This window comes from Drosophila miranda, chromosome 2 (genome assembly GCF_003369915.1).
Source record: "Drosophila miranda strain MSH22 chromosome 2, D.miranda_PacBio2.1, whole genome shotgun sequence".
In the NCBI taxonomy this organism is placed as follows: domain Eukaryota; kingdom Metazoa; phylum Arthropoda; class Insecta; order Diptera; family Drosophilidae; genus Drosophila; species Drosophila miranda.
This window is the reverse complement of record NC_046675.1, coordinates 21,209,754-21,225,938: the sequence shown is the minus strand read 5'-3', so window position 1 is coordinate 21,225,938 and position 16,185 is coordinate 21,209,754. Positions and strand designations below refer to the sequence as shown.

Sequence of the window (16,185 nt, the reverse complement as noted above, 5' to 3'; positions counted from 1 at the left end):
GCATGAAATCAGTGCCATCAAATGTCAACTTTGTTGCAGTCCCCGATGTTCCGTTCCCGTTCCTGTTCTGTGTATGTTAACTTCTCGATTTCATGGATGCGATTGCAGCGACTACAACGACCCTCGGTCTTGTCTCACCTACCCTCGGCACTCGACCGAGCAGGTGATTTCGTCAATGGCCCAAAACTCAAGCAATCTCGCAAAATGCGCCAAACAAGTGTCACAGCTGACCGAGACTCGACCCGAGCAGGAGCGCGGCACAATCCCAATACTTGTGGGAATGCCTCAAGTAAACTTTCTCACGATGCACCAACCCAACATAGCATAACACAGAACCGAACCGAACCGAACCGAGCAGGGAAGAACACCGGCTGCTGGCATGGGTGGTGGTGGTGGTGGTTGATGCGGTGGTTGCTCCGTGTCCGTAAGTGTAACGCAATGTCGCGCCAAAGAGGAAATGAGGTCTGTGTCTCTGCCTCTGCCTCTGCCGCTGCTTCTGCCTCAGCGACTGTGCGCCAAAAGGGAAGAGCACACACACACGGTCACAAAATGAGACACACACAATGGCAGCGTCTCGATGAGATTGGCTCTGCTCTATGGCTTAAGTGAGGATGGCACGCATGGGGCACGGCTCGGCTCGTCGTCTCGGGTCGGGTCGGGGTTCGGATCGGTTCGCTTGCAAGCGTGCGAGGAGCAGGGAGAGCGTCGTGGCAGGCAGGTCGAGGTCATGTCGCCGTCGCTTCCCATTTGGGATGTCGTGTGTGCGTGTGGTGCGCGCTGCTGGTGGTGGTGGCTGATGGTTCTGGGCCTCTGTCGGAGTCGTCGTCTTTCTTGTGGCTCTTTCTCCTCCCGGGGCTGTTGCGCCGGCGCACGGCATCAGCACGAGGGAGAGCGGCACCAAAAGAGAGTGAGCGAGTAGTCGCCCTGCTGAAGAACGTGTTATTGGGCCCTAGTCAAATCACTTGAAGAAATTTTTGGAAGGTGAATTGTTATGAAAGGGTTCATAGAAAATATTATAAAGGGAATATCTATCTTTATTCATTCGCTACATTTTGCCAAAGTTGAGGAAATATACAGAAAATAGTACTTTTAATAGATATACATACATATATCATGCCTTAAAATATAATGATTATAGGGCTCCAAGCAATTTTTGATATTATATGTTTTCCAATTCCAATAGATGAACTTTGCTAAAAGGTATACCTGTTGCGAGACAAACCTTATTTGAGTTTTAAGATAATTTATGAGGAAAATGGATGTCAGGAATATTTTTAAAATTTATTCATATGCCTATAGGAGTTTGAAGGTGATCACAATATTTATTAATATTTTTTTTTAATAGGAATATTTTCTGTAAAGAGTTAAGTTTTTTCTTCAGAAGTACAGTTAGGAACAACAAGATCCCTAGGTTTCTCTCACTGTAGAGAGAGTGCACACGTGCAGCAGCGAATGAATCTTGCCACAAGCAGAGAGCCCAGTGCCACACAGACGACGCTGACGCTGACGCCGACGCCGATGCCGATGCCAGTGCCGTCTCCGTCTCTGACCCGATTGATGCTTCGTTGTGATCGTCGAATGTGCGTGGTAGCAGTTAGGGGAGGATTTTGCAAGTGTATGGCACCGACGACGATGTTGCAGCTACAAAAAGGATCAGCTTACCTTGCGGCAAGATCATTTCTCAAGTGACTACCGTGCAGTGCAGAGCAGCAGCAGAAGAGCAGAAGCATCAACATCATCATCATCGCCATCGCCATCGCAGTTCAACGTGGAGCATTTGCATTGCCCGCTTCAACTACAAACAAACTTAAGGCCCCAACAAAAGCAATCACAATGGCAGTGCAGGGTCAGAGATTTATGACCAAGACGCAGCACTACCGCAAGGTGACCAAGCCACTGCTGGAGCGCAAGAGACGGGCCCGCATGAACCTGTACTTGGACGAGCTCAAAGACCTCATTGTGGATACGATGGACGCGCAGGGCGATCAGGTCAGCAAGCTGGAGAAGGCCGACATACTGGAGTTGACCGTCAATTATCTAAAGACCCAGCAGCAGCAGCGCCTGGCTAGTCCAGCGTCTCCATCTTCCACCTCCTCCTCCGCCTCCTCCCAGGTGAATTTTGACAAATTCCGGGCGGGCTATACCCAGGCCGCCTACGAGGTCTCGCACATATTCTCCACTGTTCCTGGCTTGGATCTCAAGTTCGGCACACACCTGATGAAGCAGCTAGGACACCAGTTGAAGGACATGAAGGAGGAACTGGATACTCCCGACCTAAGCGAGGAGCCCGTCAATCTCTCCGACCGCAAGTCGGAGGAGCACCATCATGAAGAGCGCCCTACATCTCCTCCAGAGGACAACGACAACCCCAACGGCGAGGATGTCTGGCGACCCTGGTGAATCAACACCTAGCAACTCATCAACTCAACCATTCAACATTGAGAGCTTTACTACTCTGGATTTAGTTCGTAGGCCATAAAAGACACTCGTATTTAGAAACGATCCAAGTTTTCCAAGGTTTAGTGTAAACATTTGCCTCAGAATTGTACTTACAATAGCTATTACTATATGATATGATATGATGTGATGTTCCTGTGATAGTTCTTAAGTTCGTATTTTGTATTTGATCTCCCATAGATGTATAAAAACACATTTATAAATATTTATAACTTATTTTATTAACCTAAACAAGAGCTTCCCCATTGATCTTCCACTTAGTTTTATTAAGGAAATACATTTTTTTCGTATACTTAGCAACTACCATATGCTTTACACCATTTGTAATAATACAAATTTAAATAAATATTTGAAATAAAACAAACCACTGCCAGGGGTGGCAGAGTTTCAAAAAGTATCTTAAAAGTTTACTTTGATTGAAAGTTTCCATTTTTGAATTTATAATAATAAATAAAGTAAACAATATATAAACCTTATGCTTTCAAAAAGTCCTAGAATCTCCAGGCGCAGACAATAAGGACTATAACCCCACTATGACATGGCTTACGATTATTTTCAGCTATATTCGGCATAAAGCCTTATTTTTTAGAGCCAATTTTTAGTAACTTATAATAGTTCCAGTTACAGTCCCTGATTTGTACTTAAAAAAAAAAATTTTTTCCGCAAACATAAAAAATGTACATAAATATAAATAAATAATGTACATAGATATTTATATAAAAATATATCGTAAATCGTGCAACTCGATTGATAAAATCTATAACTAAGTTAAATATCATAACCAATGAGTCGTTGGCTTTTGTAGCTAGTAATCTAATACTTAAATATATTATTGTTTCATGGCCTAATAATAATAATAAACTTTACAACTACAAAATTCGAATATTTTCAGCATATATATATCTTTAAAAAAATCCAGTAAACCACTAATTAATTACAATCTTGGCATTCCATTCAGTGATAATTATTTTAACCAGATGTATGATATTTTACCCTTTTAGTATTTCAATTTGCGATCAAGTTAGGATCACCCAAGAGGATACAATAATCACCCCGCATTAAATGGTTCCTCGTCCAACCCTCTCACAAAAAACCCCTTCAGCCCATTCGCATTTAAAGCTCCCAGTGACTCAACCCAATTACAATCCCCACCGCAGTGCAGTGTAAGGCATGACAATCGATTACAAAAGTCCTGGAACGCGTACAACTTACAGCCGAAAGTGTGTCCACCGCGAGCCACACGCGAGCAGCGCTCCAGGAGCAGCATCGCTTGGCCCCTTTTACAGAGCAGAGGCAGCGCCTCAGCAGAGATCAAGGATCGGGTCAACGAGGGAAGGAGCAACGGCAGAATGGAACGGGAAAGTCGAACGAACACACATTAAGCACACTCGACGCACACGAGCAATGTTCCCACAGGATCGGATCGGGATCATAGCAGCCGACCAACAAGTGCAGGATGCCTCGGCCTCTGCCTCTGCCTCGGCACGAATACGATCCAAGGTGGAATGCCAACAGTAAACAGGAAGTTGTCGACGAATCGCAACGCCCCATCCCCCCATCCCTGTATCCCTATCGGAGCCGTGGGAACTCCGAGACGAGACCTAAATGAGATGGCATAAAGCAAGCAGTTCATTATCCTTCTGCTCGCCTCGACATTTGTGTATGGGTATAGTCAAATCATAACACACAAATCTAGAAACGGCAGCTGTTCCTGCCCGCAAATTCCCATGCTCGAGTCCGAGTCCGAGTACGAGTATGAAACCATGCCCATATCCATCCAGGGCCAAGCCCCTGACTACGAATATGCTCATGCTCCGTTGCTCTTTCGGGGCAGGTGAGCGAATCGAGCGAGCGAGCATATTGGTGTGAGAAACCGAGGAGGAAAGTGTTTCCCACGGTTCCAAGCACACACAATGCGAAACGATCCTTGCTGCGATCCTGCTCCCTTAACCGTTGATAAGGGTGCCCAGGCCAAGCCCAGACCAGACCCCGAATCGGGGACGGTGACGGGGACAAGGCAACAATAAGAAAGCGGACAAACAATAAGAAGCAGCCTCAAGAAGCGGAAGGGCGACCAACCCTCATGCCAGCACACGCTTCGCTCCGTCCCGCTCAGCCCGACACGAAATGCCAGCACAGGGGCCCAGCCAGCACACACGAGATCCCTGGATCATGGGGGTTGTTTCTGGCCAGCTATAAAAGCCAGGGCCAGGGCCGGCAGACAGCACACAACGTCTTCAGCCGTCGGAGCAGCCACAGCTCAAAAGAACAAACATTACAACGAAGGAACATAGCCAAAAATGTCGTCGTCACAAATATCGGAAATGTCCAAGACCTATCAGTACCGCAAGGTGATGAAGCCTATGCTGGAGCGCAAGCGTCGGGCGCGCATCAACAAGTGCCTGGACGAGCTGAAGGATCTGATGGTGGCCACGCTGGAGTCGGAGGGCGAGCACGTCACTCGCCTGGAAAAAGCCGACATTCTCGAGCTAACAGTCACCCACCTCCAGAAGATGAAGCAGAAGCGCCAGCACAAGAGCGCCACCGGCGACGAGAGCCTCAGTCCGGCCGAGGGATTCCGCTCCGGCTACATCCATGCCGTCAACGAGGTCTCCCGCTCCCTGTCCCATCTGCCCGGCATGAATGTCAGCCTGGGCACCCAACTGATGACACATCTGGGACAGCGCCTCAATCAGCTGCAGCCCGCCGTCAAGGAGGCTCTCCCCATCACCGCTCCTCTCTCCGTGCATATCGCCAGCCGGGACGCCTACTCCGTGCCCATCTCGCCCGTCTCCAGCTTTGCCGGCAGCCCCAACTCCAGTCTCGCCAGCAGCGAGCGTCTGGGCAGTGCCTCCCTACTCACCACCTGCTCCTCCATTGATGTCACAAAAATGGAGCTGGAGGTCGACAGCGAGGATGAGGAGAATGTCTGGCGGCCCTGGTAGAGAGCACCTCCAGGAACACTGAAAGAGAGAGAGAAAGAAAAGAACGATTTAGAAAGTAAAAGTCTTCCGAGTCAATGGACCAACTCCATTGACTCTCCACCACTTACTTTTAAGAACGCACACAAAGCTTTAGATGGGACGCACAGTTCACGTGATAAATACTATTAACAAATAATAATAAATTATATAGCTAAAATTGAAAGATCACGACTTTTTCCTTCTACTATTTACCCGACATTTCAGTGATTCATTTTTCAGTGAATGCAAATAAGCATGGACGGTAGACCAATAGACTATCCAATTGGTCAGGCACACCCATCTATAAGAAATTCCCGATAAGTTGCTCTGCCTGCGGTTTTGTGGCGGAAATACTCATAGACCTAGCAATCGCCGAATCGCCTGGAGAATTTCTGGTTTTCCGCACCGAATCGCCGTGAATGCTGCCTGGCTCATCTCCCCATAGATGGACACACACAAGATCGGAGACAAAAGAAAGCGAAAACAATGCCAAGGCCAAAACAAGAAAATTAAGCAGAAGAAGAGGCAGAGGCAGAGAAAGAGAAAGAGGAGAAAGAACACAAAGTCGAGACTACTACTGACAGCCACAGTTGCGTTGCCCCTTGAACACGTGTGCCTACAATAAGCGGAGGTAACACAAAAAATTAGAGACTTATCTCAGCGTGTCTAATCGAGTTACGACAATGTCGCTCAGACTTAGCCCAGAGAAGAGGAACAACCCGAAAAGAAGTATCAGAGAAGGAGAAAGAGATGGGGGGAGACCCGAAAAGGGACCGAGTCATCATTCATCCCATATCCATCCTGATTTCGTTTCTACTTTATTCGATGTGGCCATTCGACTAGAAAATCGCCTCGCACAATGGTCAAGGCGAGCTACGGCTTCGGCTACATAATTGCTTTGGGATCAGGTAAATGAGTGTCTTGCCCTAGGGCAACTTTGGGATGGAGCCCGGGACAGGATATCACTTTTTAGTGTTGGGCTTGGGATCGAGTTTGGGTTTTTTTTCGTTTTTGATTCGGCCTGACCCAGCATCATTTGGTTATCTGTGTGTGCCAAGACCAGTAGCAGGTCCCCAGACGCCTCTGTCTTAACTATCGATTGCTGGCTGGCAGGCGAGGCCATGACGAGAGGAATAGTCAACCAGATAAATATCAGGGATGCCGTAGGTCCAGGGATGGCCTAAATTAAACGAAACTAAATTTATAGATTTAAAATCCGTGAATGTGATTAAATTCTGTATGGGATCTAGGCATCCAAAGGATGTAATAAATTAACAGAAACCTAAACACTTAGAGAGATTTATAAAACGATAATTATCTGTCAATTTGTTGGAATAACTTATATGAACCTTAATCCTTTCATTTGATATCTTTACCGCTATGTAAACTGTAATCAATAAAAAGGAACTTTTAATCAGATAAACGATCTGTTAATTTAGTAAAACTCAATGTAGATCATCTCCATAGGATCATCTCTGTAACAGTTCCAAACGACTTGAACTTTCCCTTTGAAATCTCCCTTAAGATCCAAACGAAATCTTAACTCATTTTTAAACCGTGTCCATCCCTAGATGATCCGATCAGAGCCATCACACAGTTGGCAAGACAATAAGCGGAACAACACCAGCCATGCATACACGAGACCCACATACTCGTATGTACGTACGACAATGGACAATAAGAAAATAAAAATATGGCTATATGGATCTATAGGAATCGCACCCAAAATGCCAAAAGGAAATGCATGCAGAGGCAGGCAACACAAAAGATACTTAATCTTATAGGTAAACCCGATGAATGATGAACGAATGGCGGCGACGTAACGTAACCGAACCCCGATCCAGCTCGATCGAGCGCTCGAACGCAAGCCCAAGTCATTAAAAACTACAATACACAAACTGCATACGAATCACTCCAGGCAGAGGACGACAACCAAGACGGTGTCGGAGGTGGAGAAGGGTCTCCTCTCGCACACACGCAAATGGATTGAAGGGCCCAGTCAGTCAGGGACAGGGAACCGGAGCCAAGTACAAAAACAAAACAAAAAAGAAATATCAGAAGCGAAGATCGTGAGAAAATGGTTTGGAACGTGGTTCTCACACGATCGACACACCTGCCCTTTTTTATGTGTATGTGTGTCTGCTGCAAGCCAAAAGACAGAGAGGGAGATCCGCTCTGTGTGGACGTACGTCTGTGTGTACGAGTATTTTTACGAATTCAAGATACAAGACCACTTACGGGCAAGATCACGACCGACCGACCAAGTAGAAGAGTGGCTGGAGACCAAACTGCGCCTGCGACTGCGCCTGCGCCTGAGCCGGAGACGAGGCCCGAGCCTAGCCAGCGATCGACATGAAAGAGAAAAGCAGCGTGCGGTAAGTGTGCGGCGACGTCGTCGCAGTCTCAGTCGCAGTCCCAGTCCCAGTCTCAGTCGAATGGTTGTGCATTGGCCAACATTGTAATGACTGTGGACACACGATCGTTAAGAGCGCGCCGTGTGATGTGGACAAAAGGGGTTTACTTCGGGCTGGGATCGGTTGGGTTAGGAGGTGGCCCGGCCGGCCGGCCGGTCGGTTGGCCCGCGGTGCGGCGCATGCGTCGCTGTTTTGTTGAACGAACTCAATTTAGTTGGTTTATGACCAAAAAGCGAGAGCGAGTGAGATGGGAACGTAGATGGTTATAGAGATGGAGACGGACTCTCGGAGTTCAGAGTAGGAATGGGAATGGGAGTTGGAGAGGCACCCAACCACACTTATATGGTGTGCTATTGACTCTGTAATATCTTTAATATGGGATGTTGTTACACTACATTGGCACACGCTCTGGCTGCCACTGGACAAGCTGCCCACAGCTTTTGATAGTGTGTCCCTCCCTCCCTCTCTCTTTCTCTCTCTTTCTATCTGTCCATGTGTTTGTGTGTGTTTTGAGATGTTGGGATGCTGTTGAGTTGGATGTGGAGGCTGGGTTTTGAGGCACGAGCATCCTCAGACCATTCCCAGGCCGGTTTCCGCCGATGCCGCTCCTCTCCTGCATTAAGTGGTGGTCTTTCGCTTACTTTAATATGGCTGCATTAACTTTTGCGGCGTGTGTATTATGACTGAAGTAGGTGGCCGGACCCGCAGTGAATTGGGGCGGGGGCCTTGGGGGGCCCACTGCCACACAGAGGTCACGTGATGTATGATGTGTGCGCCGTACTGTACTTTCCTGTTACAGATTTTGGCCCGGCTCGGAGCTCGGAAGCGAGATCTTTGACTTTTGTTAATTTATTGAGGATCGCAGAGTATTAATGAAAATAAATCCCTCTTAGGGATGATATACTTTGGAATTAATTTGCCAATATCTATCAAAATCTGTATATGATTATGTACATAACTATTAATCTTACTTACAATGTCAGCTCTAGGTAGATCTCTTTCAAAGATTTCATATTTTCGAACTCATATTTTAATTGGTCTTCAGACTGAACGAATAGGCCTAAACGGTGTGATCGGTGTCAGCTGTGATAAATCACTGTGCAAAGAAGATCATCATATAATGATCAATAGGAAACTCCTTTGAACAACCCTAATGGTCGTATCCAAGGTTTATATGTATCTGCAATCATCCCTTGCTCTATCTCAAAGCAATGTGTCTTCAAACTATCTTCCATCACAAAGTAGATCACACATTTCGGCCGACTACCGTTGAAGCTCATAAATAACTGTTTTGGGCCCAACAAAATGAAGAAGAGCTGCCAAAACCCCCAATCTATGTCTCGATGACTTGGTTTCCATGCCAAAAGTTACGTGACTAATCACATTTTCTGAAGATTAACAGCAATCAGCGACAGCTTGAACGGTCGGTCCCGTCCACGGCTTGAGCCGGGTCGGTCTAGTAAGTAGTCATCATCATAGTTGTCCGCCAGACAAAAGCGTTGAGACTGAAGTTCCGTAATCGAACCTCACTCAGGCGCACACATACTCGCACGAGGTAGACCCACACACAGTGAAGTTTTAAGTGCCGAGACGGTCGCGGTCGCGAGCTTAATTTGCAATGTCTGACCGGACTGACTTTCCGTCCCGTCATCTGTCCATCTGTCCGCGAGTTCGACCGGCCCCGGCGCATGTGCCAAGCGGTCAAGCGCAGTTAAAGCTGTCAAAGCCATAGTCAAACCACAATGGTAGGCCACAGTGCGGAGGCATTGACAGGCGAGCCGCGGTTCTCACACTCGAATACGAGTACGAGCCTGAGCCTCATAATAAATGACGTTTCCTAGAACTGACTTTTTGCTTTATTTTTATTATTTAATTGCGACAGAGACAGCGCCGGCGCAAATCGCCGGTCGCCCTCCACCCGTCTTCTCCAAGTTCCAGCCCGCAGCTGAGTGGAGCGGATCGGGCCATAATGAGGCCAACCAACGAGAGCTGGAGACCCAGAGCCAGAGCCAGACTGAAAGGCAAAGGCAAACGCAGACGACGAGTCTGATGGAGGACGGACACTGAGTCCGAGTGTGGGAAAATATTTAGCGACTTCCGGCTGCGGTCTGGTCTGTGAATCGGCCTGCCATGGAGTTTATCTCAAAGTATTTGGTTTCTGGTTTATTTTTTTCGGTTGGTTTGCGGTCGAACGCCTCCGGAAAGGCTTCGCCGATGACTGAGAAGATTGTGAAACTGAATCACTTTCGATGCAGTAAAAGGAAGAAGACAATATTTTTGGGAGCAATTTTGATTTTTATTTCGATTTCAATTTCAATTAAATTATCTCAATAATAGGGCGACGCCCGCTATCCATAGCCCGAATGCAGGGCTCTCTCGGAGAGCGGCGTCTGAGCAGCCGCGGTGGGAACATAATGCCTGCGCGGTTCCATTCCAGCGCAGTACTACCAATGACCTCTTGGTTCAGCCGGCGCTCAGTTGGGTTGAGTTGAGAAGGCCTTCCTCTTGAAGGCGAATCCAGAATGCTTCTTCACCGCTCACCAAGGACGCCACATGGGACCAGAGGTGGAGCTGGCCTCGCTGGGAGCCGGGCTGCAGGTGCCGCTCTCCAGGCTGCCGCATTCCGACGGAGGCGGCGTGACCAGGGCGGCGTCATCCACACCCGAGACTGGGGTCTGGAGCGGCACACCCATGCCAATGGGCAGAGTAGGCACCACCACTTGCAGATAGTTGAGACGATGGCCCAGATGACTCATCAGCTGTGTGCCGAGATCGACGGTAACGCCGGGAACGGCAGCCAAAGTCTTGGAAACCTCGTTGGCGGCATGTACGTAGCCGGCGCGGAAGCTCTCTGCGATGCTCAGCTTGGAGTCCGCGGAGGAGGCACTGGGCGACACACTGCTGCTCAGGCGCAGCTGCTTCTGGGCCCGCAGCTTCTTCATATGCTCGACGGTCAGCTCGAGGATGTCGGCCTTCTCCAGGCGTGTGATGTGCTCCCCCTCCTGGGTGAGGCACTCCACCATAATGTCTTTCAGCTCGTCCAGGCACTTGTTGATGCGCGCCCGACGCTTCCTCTCCAGCATGGGCTTCATCACCTTGCGGTACTGATAGGTCTTGGACATTTCCATCTCCAGCACCATGGTGATCACTGTATTTGTTGAATGAATGAAACTCGCGTAATCCACAGAAAATAGCGTTCCACTTGGAGTGTCTGTCGACTCGGTTTGGGCGATCTGTGTGCACGCAGCGGAGTCGGAGCTTTGAATGATTCAGCTGGCAGCGAGGGCTCGGCTTTATATAGGCTCGGCTGTGGCCAGACCGGGATGTGAGTGCGAGCGAGATACTCGTTTTGCCTCGTGCGCGGCCTGCTGCTGTTGCCAGAGTGGTGCCAGCGGTGCGGTGGTGGTGGTGGCTTCTGTTTTTTTTGTTTTGTTTTTGTTGCTTTTCCCTGTGTGTGTGTGAGGGCAATAAAATGACTTGAGCTGTGGCTGCGCCCTCCTCTTGCTCTTGCCTTCTCTGTCTCTCTCTCGCACCCCGCAGTCTCTTTATCTTTGTAAGTGGTGTGTGTGTGTGTGTGATTGTTATACCGTGGGAAACTGTTTCGCAGCCGATTTCCACGACGGCGATGACGACGGCTGGCCTGACTTCTTCTGATTGTGCATGCTTGGGGTCTTGTACGATCCCTCTGTCTGTCCGGGTGTCTGGCCGTCCGTCCTTACTGACGGCCCGCCTTAAGAGCTGCCTCGCGCAGAGCCCGCTTCCAAGTCGATCCGATCCGATGCGACGCGACGCGACTCGGCAGCCAAGCGAGCACATGCCTTCCATCCATAACAAGATGTTTGCATTTCAATTCATTTGTATGGTCGGTCCGGCCCGGTCTCTGGTCTCGCTGGTCTCTGGTCTCTGGTCTTGGTCTCTGTCTCTCTTGCCATGTGCCTTCACTTCACCCTTTTGCAGTAGCTTATGGCACGCTGATAATTGTGGAATCGTCATCGGGGCAGAGCGCATTTTTGTTGTGGTCTCTCTTGGTCTCTTCGGTCGGTGGTCGGTGGTTGTGTGTTATTTTTTTTAACGCTTTATGGATCATTGATTGGATCGTGGTAGTCGTGGGTTTCGTGGGACGAGCATTACGCTTTTCGTTTACATGATTATTCTTGATTGTCGGTTTGGCTTTGGCTACGGGTATGGGTATGGGTATGGGTATGGGTATGGGTATGGGTTTGGGTTCAGCTTCGGTCTGGGCCTCTGCTCTTGAGCCTCTTGGGTCGTCGCTCGCTTCTATTTGTAGACAATTACCATCTTGACTCTGGGACCCGACTCTATGCCCTGTGCTCTGACTGGGAACGATCGGTTCGGCATCGGCATCGGCATCGACGTGTGCGCGAAAGTCAGTTACAATCGATCGATGGTATGGTTGTTGTTTTTGTTGTATGTGGCCCCGTGGTTGTTGTTAGCACACGCTATAAATGTTATGGCTCGTGGGGTGTTTCAGGCATTTGGCACGTCACGAATGCGCTATATGATGTGTGCGATATATATTTAGCACATGGAATACCTATTTATAGCGCTAGCTTCAGGACAGGTACTATGATTCATCCACAGTATACATATACGGAAGAGCGCAGATACCGACACTCATCAGCCGGCTATCTCTCAGCATCAATGACACATCTAAGAGCATCTAAGCTGAGCTCAGATTTCTCAATACTTAATTAGAAGTGGCCACGATGACGAAGATACGACGCCGTGTATCCCATTCAAGATGACACGAGCTGGGCTCATCGACACACAAATAATAAAAAACAGCAACAACTGGGGATACGGACTAAAGCAAATAAAACAAAAACACACAAAAAAAAGGCAACAAATGAGACAAATTAAGATTGCCTCTTGACGCATTCCCAATGAGCTACAGTTAACAACAATAGTTGTACCTGTAAGCGGGCCAGCACAATCAGTTACTAACTTATCTAACCGAATCGTTTTGTCAGCCGCTACGGGACCGTTAAACGGCCGATGTCAAAAAGCTGAATGCTCCGGAAATGGCTAATTGGACATTATCTGCTGACAGTGTTGGAAAGTGTTTGCTATATTAGTAGCAGGGAGGGGTTGGGAGGTTGACGGCCTTGTGTTTTTGAGGGTTGGTAAGGGGAATCGTAATGGATTGTTCTACAACGGTAACGATCCCGACAATTGGTCCCCTTTTGTAATTTTTCACAACAATAATTTGTTCAGAGATAAGTAATGATAAAAGAAGTGTAAAATACTTGCAATCTATATAGCACATAATTAAGTTTTCCATAGCTGAACTTGTTTTCAATCACTGCTAAATCTTTCCTTCATTAATACCAATTGGAACAATTACGAAAGTTGTCGGACCAGCACGTGCCCTTAATGGACTAATTTATAAGTTACAATAGATTTTAATTTGCTGTATCATACGTCCCCTAATTGGACAGAAACATACCCTTAATTTTTTCTGAAGAAATTCACGTATCTTATAGAGAGACAGGTTACTCAAGACCATGCCCCATGACTCATGCCTCATCATCGTCAGATTTCGCAAGATTGTGCAAGGCGAATGTGTAGCGCATATCCTGAAGTCGTTCAAGACCAACTGGAATTTATACACCCAATCATCCACACACACACGCACAGGCACACAGAAAGAGCAGAGTACCCAGCGAAGACCTCATTTCTCCCGCTTTATTATTTCTCATTTTATGTATTCCTTTTTTTGTTGCTTTTCTGTTAAACAATTTTTTTTATCGATGGCATACGCACGCGCGAATTTCAGTGCCCCCGCTGAGCCGGCAGCGACCAACATTTGGGGCCACCGCCACACAGATGTGGAGAGGGAAGGAATCGGTGGAGCAGCAGCAGCAGCGGCAGCAGCAGCACGAGAGCGTGCAAAGCTCAGAGACCCAGAGATACAGCAACAACCACACACAACTGTAGCGTGTTGTTGAATTAATTTATATCCAACAGTGCGCTTTCAACTTTATTGCGCCGCGAAAAGCAACCAGCCCCAGTCCCAGCCCCAGCCCCAGCCACAGACAGCCGCCAGCGATCCCCCCCGCAAGCCCACACACACCAGCATGAGGCACACACAGATACACACCGAGACAGCTCCGGACCGTGGGAAACAAACTCGTGCCAGTCGTTTCATTGCTGTCAAATAATATCTTGATGGGGATCAACTTGAAAAGATTGGTTGGGGCTTGGGCTGGGACTGCGGACTGGGGCTCGGGTCTCTGTCTCTGACTCTGGCTCGTTGCCGCCGCCGCTGCCGCTGCTGCTGCTGCTGCTGGTCGCTGTTTAGGATGCGGTCGACGCTTTTGTTTTTTTTTTTCCACTCTTTTTTTTGTATTTTTTTAGATCTCTTTTTTAATGCTTTACACATTTGTTCGTCATACCCGAGCGTTAAGTATGTGGAGAGGGTATGCCAGTGATGGTATGAGTGTGTATCCATGTTGGCATTGGCATCTCGTGGTGTGGTGTATGTAAAGATCCAAAAACTAAGAAACCAGTTTGCCATCCGCCAAAGCTGCTGCTGCTGCTGCTGGGATGCCGACACATACTCCGCTCTCTGTTCGGAGATCACATGAAAGACCCGGCACACCTCCTACTGCAGTCCCAGTCGCAGTCCCCAGTTGCAGGCCCCTCCCACTCCCCGGCTTGTGAATGGCTCTGAGGAGCCTCCGCCTGCTTTTATGCACTGTTTGTTGTGTATACACGGTCGAGGCACTTGGCACGTTGCCCATTATCTTGCCACAGACTGAAGCGGAGTAAGAGATGGAGACTGGAGAGCTGGAACTGGAACTGGAACTGGCACTGGGCTTGACTGCTGGGGCTTGAGGCTTTTATTTTATTTTTTCTGAAGATTTTCGAGTGCATATATCATATTACCACCACCAGCATCACCATCAGCATCTCAGCAGAACGGAGATGCATCATCATCATCCCCCCTCGAAGTGTAAACTGTCAATGCCCCCTTGACAGGAGGCCCCGTCCTGATAAGGGGAGCAGTGCTATCCTCCCTTTCCCTTGCGCACTTTAGATTCTGATTTCACATAAACATTGCCAGCTTCGCTTCTCTTGACGGGGGTCCAATCTGTTCCATCCATTAGCCTCACAGATAAGTAAAAGACCATAAAAACGAGTCGTCCCTCTATGAAGAAGATCCCTCCTATAAAGAAGGTCCAACCAACTCCCCTACCCAATTGCCGAGTCATTAAAATGTATCTCAAAGTATGTTTCATGGTCTCTCGGCTCAAAAGATTTCCCCCCGCTCGCTCCGCACACACTTTTCTCTGTGCCGCCTTATCGATAATCCCCTAAAAACCCTCCCTATCAACGTTCCACACTTTCAGCACACTCGGACCGCAAGAAAAGAAATTAATTAAAATATCTATACGATTTTGTGTGCCCCTTCCAATTCCACTGCGAGCTCTCTCCCCTCTTGCACCCCAAGGGAGGGAGCATTCGAAGTGAAATCGAAGACAAGTGGCAAGTCCGTATTTTATTGCTGCGGATGGTTGGTGGTGGTAGGATGGTGGTGGAGGATTCATAGAGCCCTGTGGGAAAGTTGGAAATCAAAACACGAAAACAAGTGATTCGAGATGCCTATACAAATAGAAGACTTCAACCCCGTTTTTCCTTTCTTTTCATTCGATGGTGATGGTTCTGGTTACCAGAACCAGGACGAAATGTGTGGGAATGCGTGGGAATGGTCTTGGGGTCCCGTTCTCGAACTCGAGCACGAACAGAGAGTCGGGGTCCGTCCCCTACTCAGTCTTTATGTTGATTGCCCATTAGGAATACAATTTGCAACTCCTTTTTCCATGCGATCCCCTTGTTGATCCTGGGCTTCCTTCGGTCGTGAGAAATTTTACGAAGGAACACCTGCCCTTTGTCCGTGTGTGCCCCCGTTTTTGCTCTGCTTACTTTTGGGATTTCTTGAGGCACTTGAATACATTTCCTACAAAATTTGAGGCCAACGAAAAATTGTTTCCCACACTCGGAGTCGTCTTCGTCGGACAGTTGCAGTTTTTTGTAGGGGTTTGTTTCCTTTAATGCAGTCTCTCCCTTTCTCTCTCGAAAGACTTACTCCACAGAGCTGCAGGCTTGTCCCCGTCTACCTGCTCCTGAACCTTCTCCAACTCCGATTCATGCTCCTGCTCCTGCTCCTGCTCCTTTATACTCTCAGCGAGCGTCGTATTTCAGGTTCTCGATCCCTCTCTCTCTCTCTCTCTCTCTCTATCTCCTCCCGATTATCTGTTGTGGTCGTCGCTTCAATGAGGGTGAGGTACGACACGCTTGAACCGGGTCGGGTCGGGGTCGGGTCCCTC

General features: G+C 48.3%; 3 protein-coding genes across 3 annotated transcripts; 2 read left to right on the top strand and 1 right to left on the bottom strand.

Moving 5' to 3' along the window:
- The first annotated feature begins 1,584 nt into the window (after nt 1–1,584).
- LOC108157590 (enhancer of split mdelta protein) lies at nt 1,585–2,662 on the top strand. Its single transcript, XM_017289717.2, has one exon. The coding sequence runs from the start codon at nt 1,834–1,836 to the stop codon at nt 2,398–2,400; it is 567 nt and encodes a 188-aa protein (XP_017145206.1). The 5' UTR covers nt 1,585–1,833; the 3' UTR covers nt 2,401–2,662.
- A 2,007-nt stretch (nt 2,663–4,669) lies between these two features.
- LOC108157614 (enhancer of split mgamma protein) lies at nt 4,670–5,430 on the top strand. The gene has a single exon (XM_017289745.2). The coding sequence runs from the start codon at nt 4,758–4,760 to the stop codon at nt 5,400–5,402; it is 645 nt and encodes a 214-aa protein (XP_017145234.1). The 5' UTR covers nt 4,670–4,757; the 3' UTR covers nt 5,403–5,430.
- Nucleotides 5,431–10,108: 4,678 nt separating this feature from the next.
- LOC108157546 (enhancer of split mbeta protein) lies at nt 10,109–11,116 on the bottom strand. The gene has a single exon (XM_017289651.2). The coding sequence runs from the start codon at nt 10,972–10,974 to the stop codon at nt 10,372–10,374; it is 603 nt and encodes a 200-aa protein (XP_017145140.1). The 5' UTR covers nt 10,975–11,116; the 3' UTR covers nt 10,109–10,371.
- Nucleotides 11,117–16,185: the final 5,069 nt, after the last annotated feature.

What these genes read in the sequence shown, in the direction of transcription:
- LOC108157590 (XM_017289717.2), top strand. Translation starts at nt 1,834, where the DNA reads ATGGCAGTGCAGGGTCAGAGATTTATGACCAAGACGCAGCACTACCGC.
- LOC108157614 (XM_017289745.2), top strand. Translation starts at nt 4,758, where the DNA reads ATGTCGTCGTCACAAATATCGGAAATGTCCAAGACCTATCAGTACCGC.
- LOC108157546 (XM_017289651.2), bottom strand. Translation starts at nt 10,974, where the DNA reads ATGGTGCTGGAGATGGAAATGTCCAAGACCTATCAGTACCGCAAGGTG.